The sequence below is a fragment of the Morone saxatilis genome, unplaced genomic scaffold, assembly GCF_004916995.1.
Source record: "Morone saxatilis isolate NCDOM2014 unplaced genomic scaffold, NCSU_SB_2.0 Contig14, whole genome shotgun sequence".
In the NCBI taxonomy this organism is placed as follows: Eukaryota; Metazoa; Chordata; class Actinopteri; family Moronidae; genus Morone; species Morone saxatilis.
The window spans coordinates 9,393,856-9,416,662 of NW_023339696.1; the positions used below are offsets into that span (position 1 = coordinate 9,393,856).

The 22,807-nt window shown below is 39.2% G+C and overlaps 1 protein-coding gene across 1 annotated transcript; it reads left to right on the top strand.

Annotated features, from left to right (window-relative positions):
* The first annotated feature begins 839 nt into the window (after positions 1-839).
* LOC118323465 (protein phosphatase 1 regulatory subunit 29) lies at positions 840-4,558 on the top strand. The gene is made up of 2 exons (XM_035655435.1): positions 840-1,181; positions 2,048-4,558. The coding sequence occupies exons 1-2, from the start codon at positions 840-842 to the stop codon at positions 4,556-4,558; spliced, it is 2,853 nt and encodes a 950-aa protein (XP_035511328.1).
* The last annotated feature ends 18,249 nt before the right edge of the window (positions 4,559-22,807 follow it).

The following is a 22,807-nucleotide window of genomic DNA, read 5'->3' on the forward strand; positions in this document are numbered from 1 at the left end:
GTGTCATAACAACGAATGTCTGTGGAGACAATGTGCTGTCAGCATTTGGGTGATTAATGCTGCACTTTGTGTTTAAAAAAAGGAATCCTGCTCTCTGAGTGGTGAGGAGAGATTGGTTGCTGCACATAGGTATCAGCCAAAGCTGGATGACCTCATAGCCTTACGTGGTGGCGAACTAAGGGGAGGAGGGGGGGTGGTAGGGTGACTAAGTGCAGATGCAGTAAGCTTAAAGGGCACCTGTTGAAGCAATTCTGCATGCATATTCTAACGTGATAAGAAAGAACACCAGCTGAAGATAAAAAAAGTGTGGAACAAGCCCTTAAGAAAATTGAGATTTTGGGATGCCTGCAGGTTCAGTGAATAGAATCCTTCTGAAACGATTAAGTACTTATTACTAATTAATAATTTGTCTTCTCCATCATGTATCAAATCTATCACCCTATATTGTATTTGCTTTGTTCTTATATTTCTTCTATTTTGTTTTTTTTTTCTCTACAGATTCTCTCTCATTCCAAGGGTCTATCCATTTGGGTCATTCACATTTGCCGTCTAAGAAGAGACTATGAAGACAAGCTGTGTCACCCCACATTGCAGCCCAACAAGATATGACATAACATGGGTCCCCTGCTAATCACCATGATGACCATAAAGCTGTGACTGGCATTGTGAAGCCTTCACCCCTTTTTCAGCACCCAACCTGCACCCTTCTCCTCTTTGGAAATCCTTCATAGCAACCCAGCAGCAAGCTTCCCTTTCCTTTCTCCTGCAAACACAACCTCTACTTTTCTCTATTTAATAATCCCGGCTTCCCCTCTGCCTCATTTCTTTTAATTGGCATCATGCAGGGTGCTTCTACCATCTCCACTCTCCTTCTGCTTATTTTTCCCTCCTTCCTATTCTTCTCCCACTTTCCCAATATGGTCAGTGGGGACTGCTGGCTCATTGAGGGAGACAAAGGCTATGTGTGGCTGGCTATCTGCAGTCAGAACCAGCCGCCGTACGAGACTATCCCCCAGCACATTAACAACACGGTGCATGACTTGAGATTGAATGAGAACAAGCTGAAAGCTGTGCTCTTTGGGTCTATGTACCGCTTCACCAACCTGACTGACCTCAACCTCACCAAGAATGAAATCAGCTATATTGAGGATGGAGCCTTTGCTGGACAAGCCAACCTACAGGTGATAGAGAAATAAATGATACAAACTTTGAGCTTAGCACAAGAATATTGTTCACAATACATTAAACCTTTATTTGACACAAGCATTTTTTTAACATTGAACTGTATCAGAGGGATCTTTTAATTTTATATTGAAATTGAATAGGACACTTTATTGTTGTGAAATTTTGGTTGAATGCTTAACAATAAGTACTCTAAAAGCTCTAGGTATAGATCAGCTTGTATTGAGCATGATAATATTTTACTCAACAACTTGATGAATGAAATCTGTTGCATTGTTTAAACAGAATCCACTGAGCTAGTAACACAGTGTGACAAACACACGTCAACAAAACGCTGCTTTTACCATATTGCCTAAACCACTTACAGTATAAGAGGATGTAACTGAACGTGAAAGGACAATCTGTTGTAATTATACTTTGCGTAGAAAGAGTCAGTGTTCACACTAAAAAAGAGGTATCTCAAAGTTCAGTTTACAGAGATTAAAATGGACTAGTTCACTTCTTAGTTATAACAATTATCAAGTAAAAAAAAAAGTAAAAAAATCAAGTTCACAGTTCCCAAAAAAAGCACCTTTATCTCTTGCAAGAGTTAATGACACTCACGGATACGCTTAGTTCATGTTTACCAAAAACATGAACACGTTTAATGAAAGGCGCTCGTGTGTTCATGCACAGTGCACAACTGAGCAATGACAAGTTTTACCAGAAAGTTGGAAAAAAGTTTTGGCATACTTGTGTTGCTTGCCCTTTAGAACTGAATGATCACAGCATGTTTTCGATTTGGGGATTACCAACTGTAGAAATTATGACAAAAACTGGGCCCATAATGTGAAAAGAAATGAAAATGCCCTTTTGTTTTTCTCAGGTTCTTCAGCTGGGCTACAACAAGTTGACGAACTTAACTGAGGGTATGATGAGAGGGCTCGGCCGCCTGCAATGCCTCTTCCTGCAGCACAACCTCATTGAGGTTATTGCTAGCAATGCATTTTGGGAGTGCCCCAGTCTCAACAGCATTGACCTGTCATCCAACAAACTTGCTCGCATTGACCCATCCACATTCACAATTCTCAATCGGCTGATGGTGTGTGAACTGGCAGCAAATCCATTCCATTGCGGCTGTGACCTTTATAGCTTCCTAACCTGGTTGGAGTCCTTCAACAATGTCACACACACCTATGACCGCCTCCAGTGTGAGACGCCCCGTGAAATGTTTGGCTTCCCCTTACTTACTGCTGCTGGCCATGCTGGTCGGAATGCAAAAAACATTTTGTATCATCACTGCCGAAATGGAGTGATGATTCCAGGAATGACCTCTCTCCCACCAGATCTGGATGGTCCATCTGGGCTCGGACCAGAGATGTTTGGTGGTGTGGGGCCATACCACCAGCCTACCACCTCTTCCTCATCTACTGAACACAGCTTCATTCCCAGCATCAAGCTCCATCATGTCGCTTTGTCATCAGCCTCTCTCCTTGTGCAGATTCCAAGGCCCTACAGCAAAATGTATATTCTAACACAATATAACCACACATACGTGTCTGACGTCATGAATTTGAAGAACAAGAAGGAGATGATTACCCTCAATAAGCTCAAACCGCACACCAATTACACCTTCTGTGTTGCATCCATCCGCAACTCTCAACGTTACAACCACACCTGTGTCCAGTTTTCCACTCGGGCTCAAAATCTAGATGACATGCCCCCTACACCTTCCACCACAACTCACTATATAATGACCATTGTGGGCTGCCTTTTTGGCATGCTCATTGTTTTAGGCTTTGTCTACTATTGTCTACGTAAGAAACGGATGCATGATGAGAAGAAAAAGTCCATCTGTGTCAAGAAAACTATTCTGGAAATGCGCTATGGACCAGAGGTAGCAGCAGCAGTGGCTAATGATCCATCGGCAGTCCACAAGCTTCAGGAGCAGTCCAGAGAACATCACCAGTATCAGCATCACCATGGAGGCAAACTTCCCATGTCCGCATCATCCAGCTCGGGAATGCTCCACTCAGCCAACACTAGTTCCTCAAGACTTTCCTCTATTCCACAAGTAGAAAAGATGGCCACTGCCTTTTCAGAGGCTTTGGCCACAAGTAAAGGAAATTATATGGATGTCAGAACTGGAGGGGCAGGAATGGAGAGGGTGGGAGATGGTGGGCATGGAGGGATGAGGGGGGCAGACTTGAGGGATGATGATGGAACTGATGTTGGGGATGACTCAGATGATGATGGACACGGCTCTGCATCAGAGATTTCCACCATTGCCATGGAGGTGGACAAGGTTAACCAGATCATTAACAACTGCATTGATGCACTGAAATTGGATGCAGCAGCTGTTGCTGCTTCGGGGGCATCTACAAACCCTACAGCCTCCTCCAATCCCACCTCCCCTCCCCCCACCAGCACGTCTTCCCTTACTCGTGGCCTAATCCCACTCTCACAAGGGTTGACAGAGACATGCCAGGTCATTGCTCCCAACAAAATACCCCCTCCACCTCCACTCCCTGCTTTAAATGCTCCTCTTTCTGAGCGCCCAGGGATCAGTGGTGGTGGCTTTGTGGTCAGTCCCCCCTACAGGCCCCCTCCACCAGCCACTGCTGTACGTCCCATTCAGCGACAAATGAGTGCAGATGCAGCTGTAGTTATTGTAAATGCCGTCAAAAAACAGTGCAGCACCACCTCTTGTGGCTCCATGGGTCGGGATAGGGAACGTGGAGGAGCTAGGGTGTATAGCTTGGATGTTCCTGAGCCGAGGAGCCCAGATGCCTGTAATCAACAACAGCAGCAGTACCCGGACCGAGCAAGTCCTGTGGGCTGTGGGGAGCCCCTTGAGAGGCTGCCTTTAGTGGGTAGTGGGAGCTGCGGTGGAGGGGGTGGTGGTGGTTGCGACAGTGGTGGTGTTGGTGTCCAACATCAGGACAGCCAGAAGCCACACCATTATCATCAACAGCGACAAATACAACAACAACAACAGCAGCAGCTGGAGGTGCAGCAGGACTACCACTGCTCGGAGCACCGCCACTCCGTCCCAGCTCTTTACTATGAAGGCTCCCACCAGGGCTCCCCAGCCCAGAGAGTTTCCTTCCTAAAGCCCTTGACGCGCTCCCGCAGGGATGCAGCATCTTATTCCCAGCTTTCGCCTGCCCGCCACCATTCCAGTTACTCTGGTTACTCCTCCAGCCCAGAGTACTCCTCAGAGAGCTCACTGCGGATCTGGGAGCGCTTTCGTCCCTACCGAAAAGGCCAGCGGGATGAGGCCTGTTATGTGACGGCCGGAAATGCTCTTCGAAAAAAGGTGCAGTTCGCTAAAGGCGAGGACCTGCATGACATCCTTGATTATTGGAAGGGTGTGTCAGCACAGCAGAAACTGTGACTGGTGGACCAGAGATAATCATAGGGGAAAGAGTTTGGATACTGCTTAACTGATAGGCCTGTGGGCCAGAGAAAAATGGGAAGAAACACATAGGACAAAATTTTGCCTTTGGGTTATTTTTGGCATGTTAGGTGTATAAAATATTGTGCTAAGAGCAAGGACTGTGAAACTGTGCCTGGGATATGAGAGTCATTATGGTGTTTTGTTTTAAACTTCATTGTAGCACCATTTCTGGATCATTCTTATTTTTTGTTTGTTGGTTATAGCACAGTGAGCAAATGTCAACTGTGTAAGTTAGTACTCTTTGAATGATCACGTTTTGTGATCATATGGACTGTCTTTATTAGTGCCATGTTTTCATCTATGGGTAATCACAGAAGGTAATTCTTGATGTCCTTAATTTTAAGCTTGTGTGATCCAAGTCAAATTTTTTATTTGGTGCTGTATCAATTTGCAGTGTGCACTTCGATATGTTTAGACTTCTAAGTGAAGGGAGACCATAACGGGGTGACAACATGCCAATTAGCAAACAGAGTTGTCAAATGTAGACCGTATCTCTCTTTCATGAGTTCATTGATGCAGCTAAGGTATTTGTATTTGAATAACATCTGTTACAGAGAAAGAAAGGATACATTGGAAAGAAATTAATTTAAAAAAAAACATTTAAGTTGCAGCATAAATAAATCATGAGAGAGAGAGATTTAAAAGTGTAAACTTAGCCTGCTCTGATTGCACCGTGATATGTAGACACCTCTTTTAAGGTAACAATCTTACATGATTCAATGAGTGGTGTAAAGAATATTGTCTCACAAGACCCAAACTGTCCTAAACAACATTTCCCCAAGTAATGATCAAAATTGTAAGCGTAATGGGGAGAAATAATGCTCCCATTTTTGAAGGCAATCAGATGCTACTTACCTGTACAGTGGGGAAATTTAGCGAATAGACAGGTGAGCTCACACTTTCCCCGTACAATAAGAAAGGATAGAAGATGGGGGTATAAAAGAAAAAAGGGAAGACAGGCAAAGACATAAATAATTTTCTGCAGCCACTGTGAATGTAAGTAGATTACAAGCAGGTTAAGGGGAATTCTATTTGCATCATTCAATATGAGCACCACAGTACATTCCAAATCCTTTCTCTAACATGAAAACTGAATGAGGCACAGAGGGAAAGGACACTTACAATTACTGCCAATGTGTCTGTTCTGTTCTGGAAATTAATACTATTGTTGTCTATTGATAATTTAATTAGCCAACTTGTGACAGGCATGTTTGCTTGCACTTTACGCCTCATGACTGTGTGTGTGGCTGTGTGGTATACTACAGTGGTCAGTGTAAATGGGTGTTGGCATGCCTTGTCAGATTATATTGTATATGCCCAAATTGACTTAAATTAATTGTCAATATCTTTCCCATTGGCTGAATGTCTGAGTTTAAACAATACCAGATTATTAATGGCATGGACAAATGTACAAATATCAACAATGTTCATTGTATTTTCCCAGACATACATCACATTGACTGTGATGCTCAGATATACCACAGTAGCGCAGTGCCTCTTGCTAACACAGCCATAATCTAATCTCCATTTATGTATAGTATTATCTGTCCACCTGGCCTCTTCTACTAAAATTATATGATTATGATTTTCCAAAATAATGTCACAGCCTGACATTCTGAAAAATGTCATTCTTCTTACCCACAGTGCTGTGTAGCTGTTGACATTTTGCATCATCAGCAAACATACACAATCTAGATATCCTACCCTAAAAATGTGAAAACTTAATCAGTGGTCCTTGCTCCACATTTTTTGTTCAGGGCTGTATTCAAGAGAAAAAGAAGTTAGAGAAGCCCAAGTTTAATTTCAAGAACATTTTTATCTCTCTTTTGATCCTCACTTGTTTACTGTGGATGATGTTATTTGGCCAACCTCTCACCACCTCTCCTGTTCCCAAAGGTCCAAGAAGATATGGGTTTGGCATGAGCAGAGTACTGAACATGACTTGTTCTGTTTTATTAAAAGAGAAAAGTGAGAAATTGCCTTTCTTGCAGTCAGGGCTTGGGTCAGCACAGCACATATCGACACTGATTTCCATGGTTTTTTGAGCAGTTGATTTTTAGCATGCACTTGACTCCTCTGAATAAGGTTAAACAGGAATGAGTATACAAAGCAAGATGGTGGTGTGTAATGGTACCCCAATATTGATCGATGTTTTTATTTCTTCCTCTTTGTTTTCATAAAACATCTATCTATGTCTTATTTTTCTTGTTTTATTAAGATGTGTAACAATCCAGGTCAGAAGTCATAAACATTGAAGTCAGTGTTCTGCCATGAGTGTCTACAATTGAATGGACCACATAAGATCAAGATCTTCATCTCAGTGATACCGTGTCTGAGATGCATCACCTCATCCGCCTTCTTTATATGATAAAGCAGCATGTGATGAACATACAGTCTTGGAAATTGTTCCCTGTTGATCTCTTATTATCTGAGATACGAAGGTTTCCAAAGGAACTTGTTACTGTGATTGACTCAGACTTCCACCAAATCAGAGGAAAGGAGTTTTTTTGCTGGTACCTTCCAAGAGTACCAAATTCCACAGAGGGAACTTGGTGTGTTTAAGTCCCCAGATCCTCAACTGCCATAACATGTTTACAGAAATGGACATTGAGGATAACAACAAATTCATAAATGTTCAGTAACATCAGGATTGCTCATGATTTCAGCTGCCATCTATATTCATCTACCTGATAATGTATAATGTGACAGAAAATCCTGATTATTACTGTTTTCATGGATGACATTTAATTTCATATATTTTGTATTTTAAATAACATTTAACAGACTAATGTATTTTTCAGGAAATAGATTTTCAGGGGACGGATGTACGTTCAGATCAAGTGCTCTTCTGCTCAAATTTCATTCAAAGGTTTGTTTGAATGAATCTCTATGATGATAATTGATTACTGGCCGAACAGAGAACATTGTTAATGCTGGTGTGAGAAGTGCCAATCTTTCTACTGATTTGGTGTTTTCACCATTCAAATGAGTGCTTGCCGTAGTTGCAGGGGCTATTCTGTTTCTCATCATGAATAATTACTTGAAAGCCTGCTGCCAAAGTACTGACAAGAGAGTCTTCCAAATGAAAATGAAGAGAAGTTTACACTCTTTAAGTCAGTGTTTCAATTAATTTCCAAATAACTTTAAAAACAGGTACCCATATTGAAAAAAGAGGCAGAGAAACATTTTTTTAAAGTGGTAATTTCTGCACTCCCAAATAAACCCCCTGCTGTTTATTATTGCTTGCTCCCCATAAACTTAGCAATGATTGGTGGTTAAGGCCAAACCATTGGGTCAATTGGACTTGGCTTAGGGATAATTAATACGGTACACTTTTATGTTGTGGTTATTGTAAAATCAGTTTATTGTCACTCCACAGGATTGAAGCTTTCAATAAAACAGAGGACAGTCTTGAGTAGTAGCCAGTTCAAGCTGAAATACTAAAAAACACATTTTTTTCTCAAAAAAATAAGCACTGTCATCATACCTGTTTTTTGTCCCACAAAGCTAGCATCAAACAAAAAAACCCTTCTCTTCCTTCTCAGCTCATATCCTTGTTGAACCCCTGGAAGGGGGCTCACTCGGAGATCAATGGTCCTTTTTGTTGCACCGTCCTTGTTGTTTGTCTCAGAGCCACAGGAAAGCCAGACATGAGAAAGCCATCTAATGTGCTATTAATGTTTAATCCTTTTGTGGGAGGCTGGCTCGGGTTGCTTCCCCTATCTCTGTATACCCCAGAAAATCACAGGCGCTTTCAGTTTCTAACATATTAATCCTTTGATGCTCTCTTATATTTAAAGTCTGGCCCAATTAAACTAAACTGTAGTTTCTTGAATGATGAATCAGAGACCAAAATTGGATGTGGGTTTATATCTAATCAGTTTCAAAATTACCAAAGAAGTTAAATACTTAGTAATGCATTAGTAAAGACCACAGTAAAAAAGGTTTCAGTCTTCCCATGACATATTGCACTTTTTAACCATGTGATCTGTCCTTGAAACACCCTCAGTCAAAGTTAGAAATGAGCCATCATCATCATTTGAAGGTAATTTAAGGATGCAGTACTAATACCAATGGCTAATACACAAAAATGAGCTTGATTGTTTACTGGACAAGTTTTTTTACAATATATAAGAAAAATGTTCACAGATTTGTAGATATAAGACATCTTTGTACATGTAAAACAATGCTCTCTAACAGTGTCACTGCAGCCAATGTATTACAACATACATAACATACATACATACATACAGTACATCCACTGGATACTATGAGCTATAATATATATTCACTGATGCCACCAGTCCTATCAGTGTATTACAATGCACATTATTGCTATTCCTACATTATAGTAACAAAAAGCAAAGTAAATCAAGACCTAGAGTGATGCAACATGAGAATGATATGTACAAAAAGCGATTTGTAAAGAATTGAATAATGTCGCGTAATTAAAGAAATCAATCATAACAAGGAAAAAATAAAAAATGTTCAGGTTGACAGTTTACTCCCACTACTCCCTTTCCCTACCCAACATACACATACACATACACACACACACACACACACACTCACCACAAGAGTAGTGGGCAAAAATGGAACATAAAGTGAGTCAGAATGAGTCACAGTCTAACTAAAAAAAAATTCCTGACAGGCAGGTAATGGGCAAGGTCTACAAAGAGAAAACAGCAATAAGAGAAAAAATTTGGCTGAACACAGGCAGACGTCTTGGATTGAAGATGTGGAAGCATGGCTACACTAAACCTTATGATGCATGTATTGGCGCACTGCTTCAAATGAACCACAACACACACACACATAACAGAGGCATATTGTGGGAACAGTTCTTACAAAACATTCAGAAACTTCAGCATTTCTCACATTTGTAATCAGCCCTCCTTTTAAAGCCTTAAGGAGGGCAGCTTCATTTCCACTTAATTTTAAGGCAGGTGACAGGCAGGTATTAGCACTGACAGTGGAATACAAATCCTTTCATTTGGAATCTTTATACCTTTTGTCTAATAGTCTATTAAGTCCATTAGCTTACGGTGTGGGAGATTAGCTTGTGTGGATAATGTGCCAAATTTGACAAATAGGCAACTATACTGTGTGTCTCCTTATAATAGCCAGAGAAGGGCTTAAGTGATGAAAATTAAATGCATGCCATTCTTTATTTTGCTCTAATGTGAATTTGTATTTATCTAAAGAATGAAAAAGGAAGTCAGTAGAGACAAATGAAATATGTCTCGGCGTGACTGATTTCTTGGTCAGTCTTCACACTTTATGAGGCAGCTCAGGCGGGCTGAGCGCTGCCAACACTGCCTTTTCAACTGCCAAGCACTCTTAAAAAATAGTTTTAAAAAATCTCAAAATGATTAGTCTTGTATGTTTATGCTGAAAACATTCGCTGACAACTAAAAGTCTTCATCAGAATGTAGCAAACTACAAATGTTTATCTGTAATGTGTTTTTACCATGTTGGGAAAACCATGCCTGTGAGTTATTCTAAGCTAAAAAATGCACATGTAGTCTGCACAAGGGTGGATTTTGAATTTCATTATCTTTTATGAGCTGGAAAGGCATTTAAGGTTGAGAAACCTCTGGTACTTCAAAATAATGAGTTTTCCGAGCAGAAGAGCATTTGAAAATCATGTAAGTAAGCCAAATTGGGCAAGGGTTTGCCACCTGATTGGAGCCTGTTTCATCTTTTTACATACACACACACACACACACAAAAAAATAGGAAAAAAAAAAAGTTTATTTACACTGACACAATATGCATTAACTCTGCAAGGTTTAGTTTCCAAAGATGGACAAAGGACTTAAAGAATCTGTGAAATATCTGTGAATTTTGTACACTATATAAAAAAAAAATGCTAAGGTTAAAAAATGCTTCTATGGATGTTTTATACTCAGCCTGATCTCTTGCTATGTCTGTGTGTTTCTCTATTTTCAGTTGGCTGTTTGTTTATTTTGTTTTGGGGTGGGGTGGCGTTGGGGAGGTTATTTGGAACCAAGGGACTGACTTTTAGTACTTGCAATGATATATGTTATAAAAGGTTTAAGAACAGAGAAAGCTTAACATAGTGTACTACATAAAAGAAAAGTTGTTATATTTGCATGATTCCCTGTATTTTTTGAGAGACAAAAATATATTGTTGTGTACAATGAGTGGACGTACATTGAAATCAAAAGCTGTAGGGGCTGAAATACAGTATTGTCAAGTACCTTTGATTTGAACATTTAGGTTTTAGCCGTTTTTTATTCTCTGTGACGTTTTATATTTACATTCTTACATATTAGTTTTCATTTGGGTGATTGTATTGTATACTGACACTGCAGTTACCATTGCTTCTCTTCTAGCCACAGGCTGGTAGAGCATGCAGAGGGGTAAAAATGTCTGAGGCTGGTGGGTGTTTACATTCATCAGTTATGAGAAACTGCACTCTATTTTCCTCCATTACAAAGATTATTCTCCATGGCAGACATGCAACGCTATCTTCTTTGGCTTGAGGCGGGGCCCTGTCACAGTTTGTGGTTGTATTTTCTCTTAACTCAGCCTTCTCCTTTATAGAAAAGATGCCATACAAGTTTTTCTGGTTAAAGACATAACACATGGGAATACGTGTTCAAAGACGAGTGTGTTGAAGTGACACAATCACACACACCGTGGAATGTCTAATGGTCTTAACCCAATCCCAATCCACAGGCAAATCAATGAGCATCAGCAGCTTCTCCCTCAGCCTCAGCCCACTCGCTGTTAGCTAAATCAGTGAATGTCATTCCCCATCCTCTGCTCTCAGAGACTAGGGGTTTTCTATCCAACTAGTTAATTGAATTCACCTTATATCCAGCCAACTGTAAATCAGCCTTTTATCATCTGTCTTCTATTACACACTTCTTCATTATACAGTCTTTTTATGTGCACAGAAAGGAATGGATAGCTGTGCCACTGTTTTTAACTCTAAAACTGAGATCCTTATAATTTCTAATTCACAGCATTCAAAAACATCTGATATTCATTTGTTTGTAGATAAATGAAATTCAAATGAATAAGTATGACCAATGATAAACAAATGAAGTATAATTGGTAGAGCCTTAAAAGGACCCAGAGGCTTGAGTACATTTAATTTGGTACACATCCAATAATGTGTTAGTAACACCTACTGGAGCTCTGCTGATACATTACTTATAGCATTAGGATCCATGCAATGACAGCAGACTATAAGTCATAGCCATGTTTACATTCTGCAGTGATAATACAAGACTCACCAACTGTGATATATAGACAATTTTGTGGCGCAGCCTTCGCCAAAACCTTAAGAAGCCTCCCTGTGTCAGAGAAACTAAAATGCATAAACCTCTAGGCTAAATCTGCTTCTTAGCTTGTCAACATGGACATGCTATATTATATTATTAGCCAGTTTATAGAGTTATATTTTAATTGGGTAAAAGTGCACTATAATCTGATATAATCTATAACTCAGAGCTTCCATTTCTCTTAACTCAGATACAGAGCAGTGAAACTTGATGTGAAACTTGATAAAAGGTCCCATTGCAGTGAGAGCAGATACATTTCAGTGTGTGAAGCCCATGATTCTGATCAGTGTAAATGTTTTCTGTGCTCACACATAGCAGAGTCTGAGCATCCATTGCTATTCCAAACACACAAGCCAGTGCTCGTGGTACTCCCAAAGCCAGAATGATTGGCCTTGTCAGTGCCAGACACTAAAAACTCAGCGGCTTCCAAAACTGGCTGTCAATTCAGAGAGAAGAGGCAGGGAAGAGGGCCATCCCTGACTCATTGAGGAAATTAAATGTCAGAGGATTGATCTATTCAAAAGCTAATACTGTCTTGGCCTTGCAGCCACAAGTATTCAAGGTTCATGTACACACAACTTAGAAGATCTACTATTAAATAGACATGATGCAGAACTTTGCACCTAAATCAAACTATTATTCAGTGAGGATTAGGGATAACAAAACCTGCTCCTTCAGCGAATTTGTGATTTTAGCTCTAATCCCTTGAAGCTTAGATACAACTTTCCATAACTTTTTGGTGTGTCACTGGACAATGTGATTTGATACCAAAACCACACCTAGGAAAAGTACAATGCAGATTTTTGATATACAATGTGTTTCAGCAGTTAAACCACTGCATTTATTTTGCTAGAGATTTTCATTTTAGTGATATATTCATTTCCCCTTTCCCTTGTCATTCTATTTTTCATACTCACAAGGAATTGAGAGGAGAGGCATTTCACTGAGTTGCAGGTTATGCCAGCTGAGAATAAATATAAATAGTATGAATCGCCCCTTTGAAAAATAACAGTATTTCTGTAATCCTGCCCAGTACAACACAACCATGTAATGTACTGCATGAAATGTACTGAAGTGCTAAAGTATAACCACCATCTGTGTGATCCCTAAGGCCAGTGGCCAAAACAAATTCAATATCATGTGATTTTAGTTCTTATTCGGCTATGTATGTAACATATGTGTCAAAATACGGCTCTTGCCAGGTTGACAGTATTGGGAGATTGTTTTGTCTTAAAAGGCAAGAGCTAAAAGGGCCATCACTGTATCAAATTAAAAGTCCCATGGTCATATTCTATTCAAATCTAATGTGACTCTCCCCTCTGGTTTCAGCTCTACACTTACTGTTGCTGTTTAGAGACCAAAAGGGAAAGACAAAACAAAGGTTTGGATGATGGGAAAATTTCTTGGCTTTTTTTCTTTCTGTAATTATTTGTTGCTGATATTGACATTTTTTCCCTTTGCGATTTCTGTACAAAAGATCTATTTCTATATTTGCAATAAATTTATAATTAAAAATGAAATATGTGTACAAGGTCTCTTTGATTGACTGGGATTGATTTGTTTTTTTGGATTCATAGTTAAGTTGTCACTCACATTTGGTCAATATGTGCTGACATATAGCACTGCACTGTAACAGGAAATGCGTGTGCATGCTAGTATGCGGTGCGTACTACTATACACTGTATGTGCTACTCTATACTTTGGCTGGGTGTAAATAAATGATTCATGCACTGATGGTTGCAAAAAACCTGTCTATGGTGAGATACTGAGGGAATTCCCTTACGACACACACACAGACACGCACACACACACACACACACACACACACACACACATACACTCACACTCACACACATACACGTACACCCCTGGCCACTTGTACTCTCTATTAAAACCTCTCAGTGTGTTGAGGGCCCTGGTACAGAGTCACAGATGGGTTCTCAAAGAGGCGAAAAAAGCAAATGTTGATGACTCACAAAAACGACAAACACGTCCACCTCAGTCACGGTTCCATAGGGAGGCAGATGTTTGAGTCTAGTGTGAGCAACCGCTTTGCTGAACATACAAATTTAATGAGAAGAACAACAGAACAACAGGGGAGTTTTCTGAACCTGAAGGCAGAGAGGGCCAGGGAACTGGGCTTTGCTGGTAGCATTCGAAGTGCTGGTTGGACACCTTTTAACAACAGAGGAATTGTTGTATTTACTCTCCATATTAGATGTACAAAAAGGTAGGAAGGAAAGGTGGGAAACACAAAATGTTTTTTTGGAAACAAAGACAGTCTATTTGAACTGTTTTGTATTTGAAAAGGACACAAATGTTCAAGCATAAATTTAACTAATCAACTAGTCAACCACACCACATAGATAACTTATGTTACTTAAAACTTTCAATAACAACCGCAACTTTTGGTTGCGATGACCGATCAATTGTCCGTCTGACTTTTGGATGAATTTTTGACATGTCTGAAATTTTGCCTTTTTTTTCACTGCACCAGCACAAAGTCTCAGAGTGCCATGCTGCCTTAACGCGTCATGTAGACGGAAGATATATGGAGGCTGGTCGAGCAAAAAAACTAAATTTTGTTGTCAATTGTCAATAGCCAGAATGGTCTGCAGGGTTTATTTTCGATTATACACATACAGGTCGTGGCTTGATGATCAGACCATACAGGGGGAACATATAAATCATGAGCATTGCCTTTATATCACAAATATATTACTTATACAGGTGGAGGAGGAATTAAACAATAATATATCTAAAATCACACAGTGTATGCCTACTTTTTTTATTTATTATTCCACCTCCTCTTTCTGCTTAGCAAAAAAGACTGCAACATGGCTGATTGTGGCAGCAGCTACACCAAACTCCACAACACAGGATGGAGAGCAGGTTGGAAGGGTAGGGAATAGTGGTTCAATCTTGGGGGCACCAGTAACATGAGAGTTAAACTGTTAAACTGTTATACTGTCATTTTTGTTTGTCATGAGAGGGTTAGAGAGTGTATTTATCTGACCTTGTCCCTTTTATGTGAAACCATGTGTGAAAAATCATAGTAGCAAGCAGCTGTAACTCTAGTTATATGATTAGAGGTGGAACCTTTCAATCACACTTTCATTCCGCTACAGTCTATGAAGACTTTAATAGGGGCAGCCCCTCTTTGATTTAGTGGATATGGAACATTGAGGCACACCCTCCCGCTGCCCACACAAAACTGTCTTTAGACACTCTGAAATCTTTCACCTGAATGCTATAAAATATGCATGACTGCATATTTTTGAGTGCATGACACCATTGTTTTGCTTTGTCCTTTTTTATGAAATTAAACCATCTCGCTCATCTTTCTCATCATCTCTTCCTGTTTTTTCATCTTTTACACTTCCTCTCCCTTTCTCTGACCCTGTTCTTCCCACCACCAATGTCCTCCTCTTTCATTGTTGCCTTTTCACTGTCAGCTCCCCGCTGAGAGTTGTGTAAGCCAAACTCAGCAGCTATAGAAATATCCCATATTTCTAAATATCCATAACTCCGAACCATCCATGTTAAGCTCTTTATCGCCTGAGGATTAAAGGGTTGGATTAACCCTTGAATATCCATTTTGCATTTTAAACTATAGTTAATCCTGCCTGCTATCAGCGTGTGCCCTTTCACGCCCATATCTCTCATTGTGTTACTGCATTGTGTGTGTGTTTGTTTTTGTGCATGTAAAAAAGAGGCAGACACAAAGAAAATAAAAGACATGAAAAAGCAGATGATCAAAGTACCATGCAGAAAAAAGGGAGAACAGAGCTGACCTGCAAAGTTCTGTGGGAACTCCATAGCTTTTATTGACCAGAGAATGTGAGACTTACTGTAATCTCCCTTTGACCTCATGTCTTTCACACATATATACACACACGCACACACAGCTGGAAGGAGTGACGGAAGCCCCCAGGAAGCAGGGGCTAACTGTGCACAAGAATATGAGCATCAAAATGGTATGAATTAAAAGTGATCAAAGTTAAGAGGATAAACAGGAATGTGTGTGTTTTAGTACATGCATGAGTATATGAGATGTTTCAGAATGTGATTAAAAAAGGGTTTCCTCAGCCTTTTTCTTGAGTCCTATGTTATTTATTTTTATTTAGTCTGTTTTAATTTGGCTATTAAACCCCCTGAGCTTTAATCAGCACATGTTGTGTTGTGGTGAGGGCTGATGAGAAGAGAATCAATTAAGTTATTAATTAAAATTAAGTATTTCACTTTTCTTTTTTAACTATTGGTCTTGTAACTCAGCTGTACTGTATACAGAGCAATTTACAACAATTGAATGGCAACATCTCTTTTTAACAGTGCTGCTGTTGCTCTACCCACATCTACAGAAGACAATGTCAGCAGTTTTCATTGGAACTAAATAGTTCATATGAAAACTATCTCAAGGTGATCTGTGGAAACCACACCCATGTCCAACCCCCAAAAACCCAGTTTAGTTAGGACTAAAATATTTAAAATGCTACGGTAAGAAGCTTGCTTTCACTTCAATCTAAATATATATTTTGGGGGAATGTCTGCTTTACTCGACAGGACAGAGAGAGACAGGAAAGGCAGGAGGAGAGAAAGAGGGGATGAAAAGAAGCAAAGGGCCTGCCAGACTCGAACCCCTTGACATGGTACACGCTCTACCCAGTGAGCTACCGAGAAACACCATTTCACTCCAATCTTGAGAGAAACAGAATTTTCAATGTTTAGCTGAAAGTAATGAAAACCTTCACCCAAACATTTGTAAATTTTTAACAATTGTGAATTATACATCTGTGTGTGAAAACTAAAGGTCAAGAGTCACACAGAAGCAAGAAAGCTAACTTTTGTGGCAGCCTTCCCCCAAATAACAGAGGCGACTGTGAGCTGCATACCTCATGGATTTTCAAAAATCCAAAACATTGATCAGAAAATGACTTCAAAAGGGATGTACAGCAAACTATGTGCTCTGAAACTAAATCGCTGCAGGAATTTCACAAGTCTGACAGTTCAAGGCTGAAATTTGTTCTTATAGAAGGAACTAAGTCATGGCTTCAATTAAAGACATACTAGGCTTTACAGCATTTCACAGCTAAATCAGTTAATTTAGTAAGAATAATTATATGAATATCTTATATCATCACAAATAACAATAGCAAATCAATACATACTGGATGCAAAATTTGTGACTTGCTCACAAACTATACTCTATACCAATTTACTCTCTAGTTTTGTGATGTTCTGTGGAAAGCAAAATTTTACTGTTTGAGTCCAGAGTTAGCGTGGTCATATAGTGCATCATATTCATGAATCTTTATGTTAATGATGTTCGCACTCAAGACCGACTATAATGGAAGAGATGCCATAGGAAGATGTCTGCCTACAAACATGGCTCTAAGAGCTAAAGCCTGTTCTTCCTTCTGCAAATACCTACGGCCTTTGAATGTTTTATGCATAGCACATGTAAGCAAGGCATGACGTGTATCCACAAAAATAAGCCAAAAAAGAAGGGGAAAAAAAAATCATCTTTCAAAAAACAATGCATTAATAATTAATTGTATCCATTTCTCTTTTCCTGGGGACCTCTCTGTATTTTGAGTCTAAAATGGTTCCTTCTGAAGGTTGGGGAGATGGAAGTTTGGGAACATACAAATTTTGCTCTCAGTACACACACAAAGTGAGAAGTGACCCTTCAAAGGTAGAGGGATAGCCACATGATAAATCAAATGATACACCATAGAGCTGTGTATTGGCAAGAATATGGTGATTCAATACTTATCACATTACAGGGGTTATGATTCAAAATATTGCCATATTTTAGGACAATGTAAGCAAGGTGATATATTGCGGGTTTTTTTTAATCTAGATTCAGGAAAATCATAAAAGTCATAATATAAAGAACACACCACCATTACAAAACAAACTTGAAAAAGTTTAAAATTTATTTTTTACCATAGTCCCTATAACATCCAACATTATAGCCCTCAGTTTACGTTCACAACACTGCTATGTAGAGGTTGGGGATTTAAAAATTTTTTTTTTTTTTTAAGAATTGATACAATATCATAAAACAAAATATTGCGACATGATATTTTTTGATATTTTGTAACACCTGATACACCATCTTCTGAGCATGATGACATAGTGTCAGCCTGTAGGATGATGCAAACAACCATTCCCTGATAAATATGAGTTTATGAGTGTATTTGGTGAGAATTGAACGATCAATCAAAACATACCTATAAATATTATATTCCATTTCCTCCTAAATCCTTCTAAATGTTACACACTGGACGTTTGAAGCTGTAATAAGTGACTTTTATAAAAATAACTTTTTGTCATATTTGGTGGATTCTTGCAAATGCCATTAGGAGCACTAGGATGAGTCTGAGGAACCAAATTTCTTTCACAGATTATCTGTCTTATGCATACTGTCAGGATATAGTAAAAGTTTCAAGTATGACACAAAGTTATTTTTATAAACGTTTCTGCAGCTTTAACAGAAGAGTAATGTCATGTAAAATTCTGCCTGCTTGTTTCACATGAGCAAAAAGGGAAAAACAGTGAATTACACTGCAGAATTAAATATGCATCTCAATATTAATAATCAAAGGGGCTCTACTAGTCTAGTAGTTTGCATGAAGCAAACATACATAGTTTGTTGTGGTACAACAGAGTGACACTTGGATACAGGTGAACATCAGGGGTAGTAGGGTCAGGAGGGACAGGATACACACACCACCTTTGGGACACACTCTTTGCCGGTAATCAGCTGTTGGAGCTTTTCTGCTTGTACTTGCAAGGAGTATAAACATGCATCATTCCATCTTTTTAAAAAAAAATGTATACTGAAACATCTACATACATAACAATTCCAAATAATAATAATTTTATAGGAGAAAGAATATCAATTATATATGAAATGCATATATCAATGCTCACCTTCAAATGATTTTTGGAATAATGCAACTACACACAGTCTCTTCCCCTGCTGCAGTGAGTGTAAATGAACAGTATCTGCCTCTGATATTCTCTCTGTCTAACAAACAAGTACAGCTCTGTCAGCTACTGCTGGTAGGGATTTAAAAGCCTTCCATGGTACCATGTAATTACTCTGAATATTATGTGTCATCCTAGCTCTCGTATTAAAAATCATGTCAGGAATCACCCTGTGCAGTTGTAAAACTATTAACGCTCATTTGAATGTCTCTTCATCCTTCCTTTCCACCCTCTTTCACTTTTTTAAACCTCCCCCATCCCATAATCCTTTCTTATCTCTCTTTAGTTCATCACTCCTTGCATGGTTGCCTCTCGTACGTTCAGCTTCAGCTAATGGGGAATCCATGCCGTCAGTCAATTTGTCTGTTTGCATCCTGTGTTTAACAGCACATGAACATTTTCAGCAAACCCACCACTTATGAGAAACTATAAATGGAATAAAAACCAAGAATGGATGGGCCAAGTTCAATACCTTTGTAATAACATTATCATCGTCATTGTGGGTATCAAAATGCTGTTTGCATTTAGCTCAAATCACTGCTGCACCTACAGCCTCACAGAGCGGCTAGCATGGCTGTTGACTATACTCATGTTTCAATCTCACTAGTGTCGACACTGGCTGACTGGGATTTGTTTTCATTGTTGTTGTACTTGACCTTGTTTAGCCAATTTCCATTATGTCACCTAACATTACAATTTATCTGTTTTCAGAGGGATGTGGAAACTTCCACTGGGAATTAACAAGCCTGGTAATGTACTCTATGTGAGAACTGAACATTATATTCTGCTGTTTTTCATTGGAAGCAATTACATGTGCACACACATCTAAGTGAATAACCATCAAAGTGTAGCCCTCTAATGTGTAAATGTGTGAATGTCTAGTACATTATCAGTAGACAAATAAGCACCTGAGAATAGGTGTTGCTTCTCTATAATAATTTCCCAATGGCCATGCAACAACAACCACATTGCTGTGTCACTTCATTCATACTAATTACAATAAGCAATAATAGCAGCTTCAATAATACATCTCCACACCATCGTAAAGATAATTGTCATGCGTTGTTATTGTACTTTTGATAATCACAGTAGAGTCCTGCTGCTGCTGACAACAGTGCTACCAAGATCTCAAATGTGCAGTGGCAGCAGCGTTTGAATGCAAATATGTCATGAACTGGAGCTGAGGTGTCCCAACAACATAGCACAAACAAACGAGACTCACTCACATCCAACCAATCAGGCTTATTAAAAACCTGTTGGAAGGGTCCTCTGCATTTTTAATGCAGAGTGAACATTCTGGATTCTGCCAGATGTTTTATTCATTGTGCTTAAATATAAATGACATGTGATGAATGTTGAATGTGTTTTTAGACATATTTGCTCATTGTTTATGCAAGAGTAATGCTGGCTGCATTTGATTCAGTTCAGTGTGTATGCATGTGTGTGCCAGTCTGTGTTTATGCAAGACAGAATAGAATGTAGTAAGGCATGAAGAAAGTTAATATATTATATATGCATGTGCCCACCTGGTTTCTGTGTCAGTTGGCTGATGTTCAAATTGTGAACTACTGCACTGGTAGTAGCACTAGTTACAGCATTGGTAGTCATAATTTATTTTGGGCTAAGACTTTCTTAGAATATCTTTTGATGTGATCCAAAGCCTCTGTCTTCCAGAATTTAATCCCGTTAATCAATGTTACATTTATTTTTCTGCATTTTATTGTTAGCATGCAAATTTACTAATTATTTGACAGGTGAAAACTCTGTAAAGACACTTCTGCTTTAACTGTGATTCTGCTTAGTATCTGTACTGATGTTGGCAATCTGGGGCAGACGGAGTAGTTGAGCAGCTGAATTTCCCAAATGTACAAGTCAACTGTGGACAAGTGCTGGGTCTACGCAGCCCAGTCCAGCCCAGCCCAGCCCAGCCCAGCCCAGTGGTTTGTGGAGTATTATTCGGAAGCCTCAGGTTTGGCATTATGGCTGTCACCATGTTGTTTTTTTGGAGCCAGCAGAGACTTTATTTCAAGTCATCCATAGCAGGAAACAATTCTGGCTTCCCTGGCCACACACAATTCTGAGAAACAGAATCTTGATTCATATTTTGACAGTTTTGTGAGTTGTACTGGACGGACTCACTGAGAATGACTTGTCAATCACAAGTTAGCCATGCCCTCAAGCATACACTGCTTTATCGTCTATTTTACTCTAATCTATTTTTATAAATGTGACACAAATATATAAATCGTTCACAAAATGAACATCGTGCTGCATGGAAGAATACGTCGAACTATAGCGACCAGGACCATAAACTCAGTAGGAAACTGTTTTCTGAGCTGATAAATTAAGTGAGAAGTAGGGTAATTTTCTCATGAGACTTAATCTATTGGGCTTTTTTTTTTTGCAGCCAATGGAGATGCCCACTGCTGGCCATTAGAAAGGATAAACATTTAAAACACTTTTGCATTGGCTTCACTTCACAGACTCAGAAGCTACACTAATTATATACTGTCAGTGTATAAGACATCCAATACCACTGTTTAATGCCAATGGATGAAGTAGTCAGTGTCCCTTGTATGTAGCAATTGAGAAAGTACCGATACCCAGGTGTCATTTGATGTGAGTTCCAGCATGTCTATGTGCACTTGAGTTTTTTGCAAGGGGTGCTAATATTATATGACACCATTAAAATAAAAACATAAACCCCTCTGAACCTATTTTTATAAAATAACATTTGGTGATCTCCCTGGTGGATTTTGTTGCTCTGCGTCTGTTGTATCTGACAGAGAATGAGGAGCATAAAAGGGATGAATGGAAGAGAGGGGACTACATTATGATTCAGTATGTTAAATGTGGGGGTGTTTGTGTGTGTGGCTGGAGACCTGTTCATCCCCCAGTATCAGTGGCATTATTGTTCTCCAGTGATCCATCAGATTCTGAAGCCAAATAACGGCAGTCACACTCTCTCAGTGCTGACACAGTCACATTATTATTGCCACAGAATATCACCAAGCACATAAAAATCACACATACGCAAACATATATCAGGAACTCTGAGCTGTTAACTCAAGTGTGGCGATGTCAGACCTCAGGTCAGCCTCTAAACAACCCTGGCTTATGAACACCAGGCTCTAAGTAATCACCAAAAGGCATGCACATACCCAGGAGCTTTGCTTGAAACCTTATGTATGTTCACCCAGTAGCAGCTGTTCTTGTCACATCTTTGCACACAGAGGCCATTAACAAAGGCAAGTACATAAGTGTACATGTGAGACCTTTAACAAACAATGAAATCTCAATACTGTCTCTCAAGACTAAGAAAACACTAGATAAATACTACATAGCTTAACACATATATCCACTAGCAACACTCCAACCCTTGTGGCAGAGGAACGCTTAACTACACACATTGCAGCAAGCGTTATGGAGATATCTGTTCACTTGAGTGGTTTTCATGTCAAACCCTTGGGCAAATTGTCATGCAATATAATATACAATAATATAATACACATTAAAAGTAATTTCAGCCATGAGCAGGACATTAGTTTCTTTGCCACCAGGGAGCTACAAGCAGTAATATAGTGTGTGAAAAGTAACCCTAGTTTACAGAATCAGTGGTACCTCAATGTAATTTAAGATTGACTTTACAATGGTTTTTGCAACACATCAACATCTTTTGCTTGTTTTATTTTATGGTAACTAACTAATACTTTTTAGCCTAAACTGTCATACTTTCTATACAAATGGCTTCTCCAGCACAACATTGTCATTGTTAAACCTCTGTCCAGAAAACTTTGTTAAGTTAATTCATTCAGTTTTGTCTCGTGTCTATGTTGTCTTGTGATTTCCTGTTTTATTTTGGTTCCACTTCCTG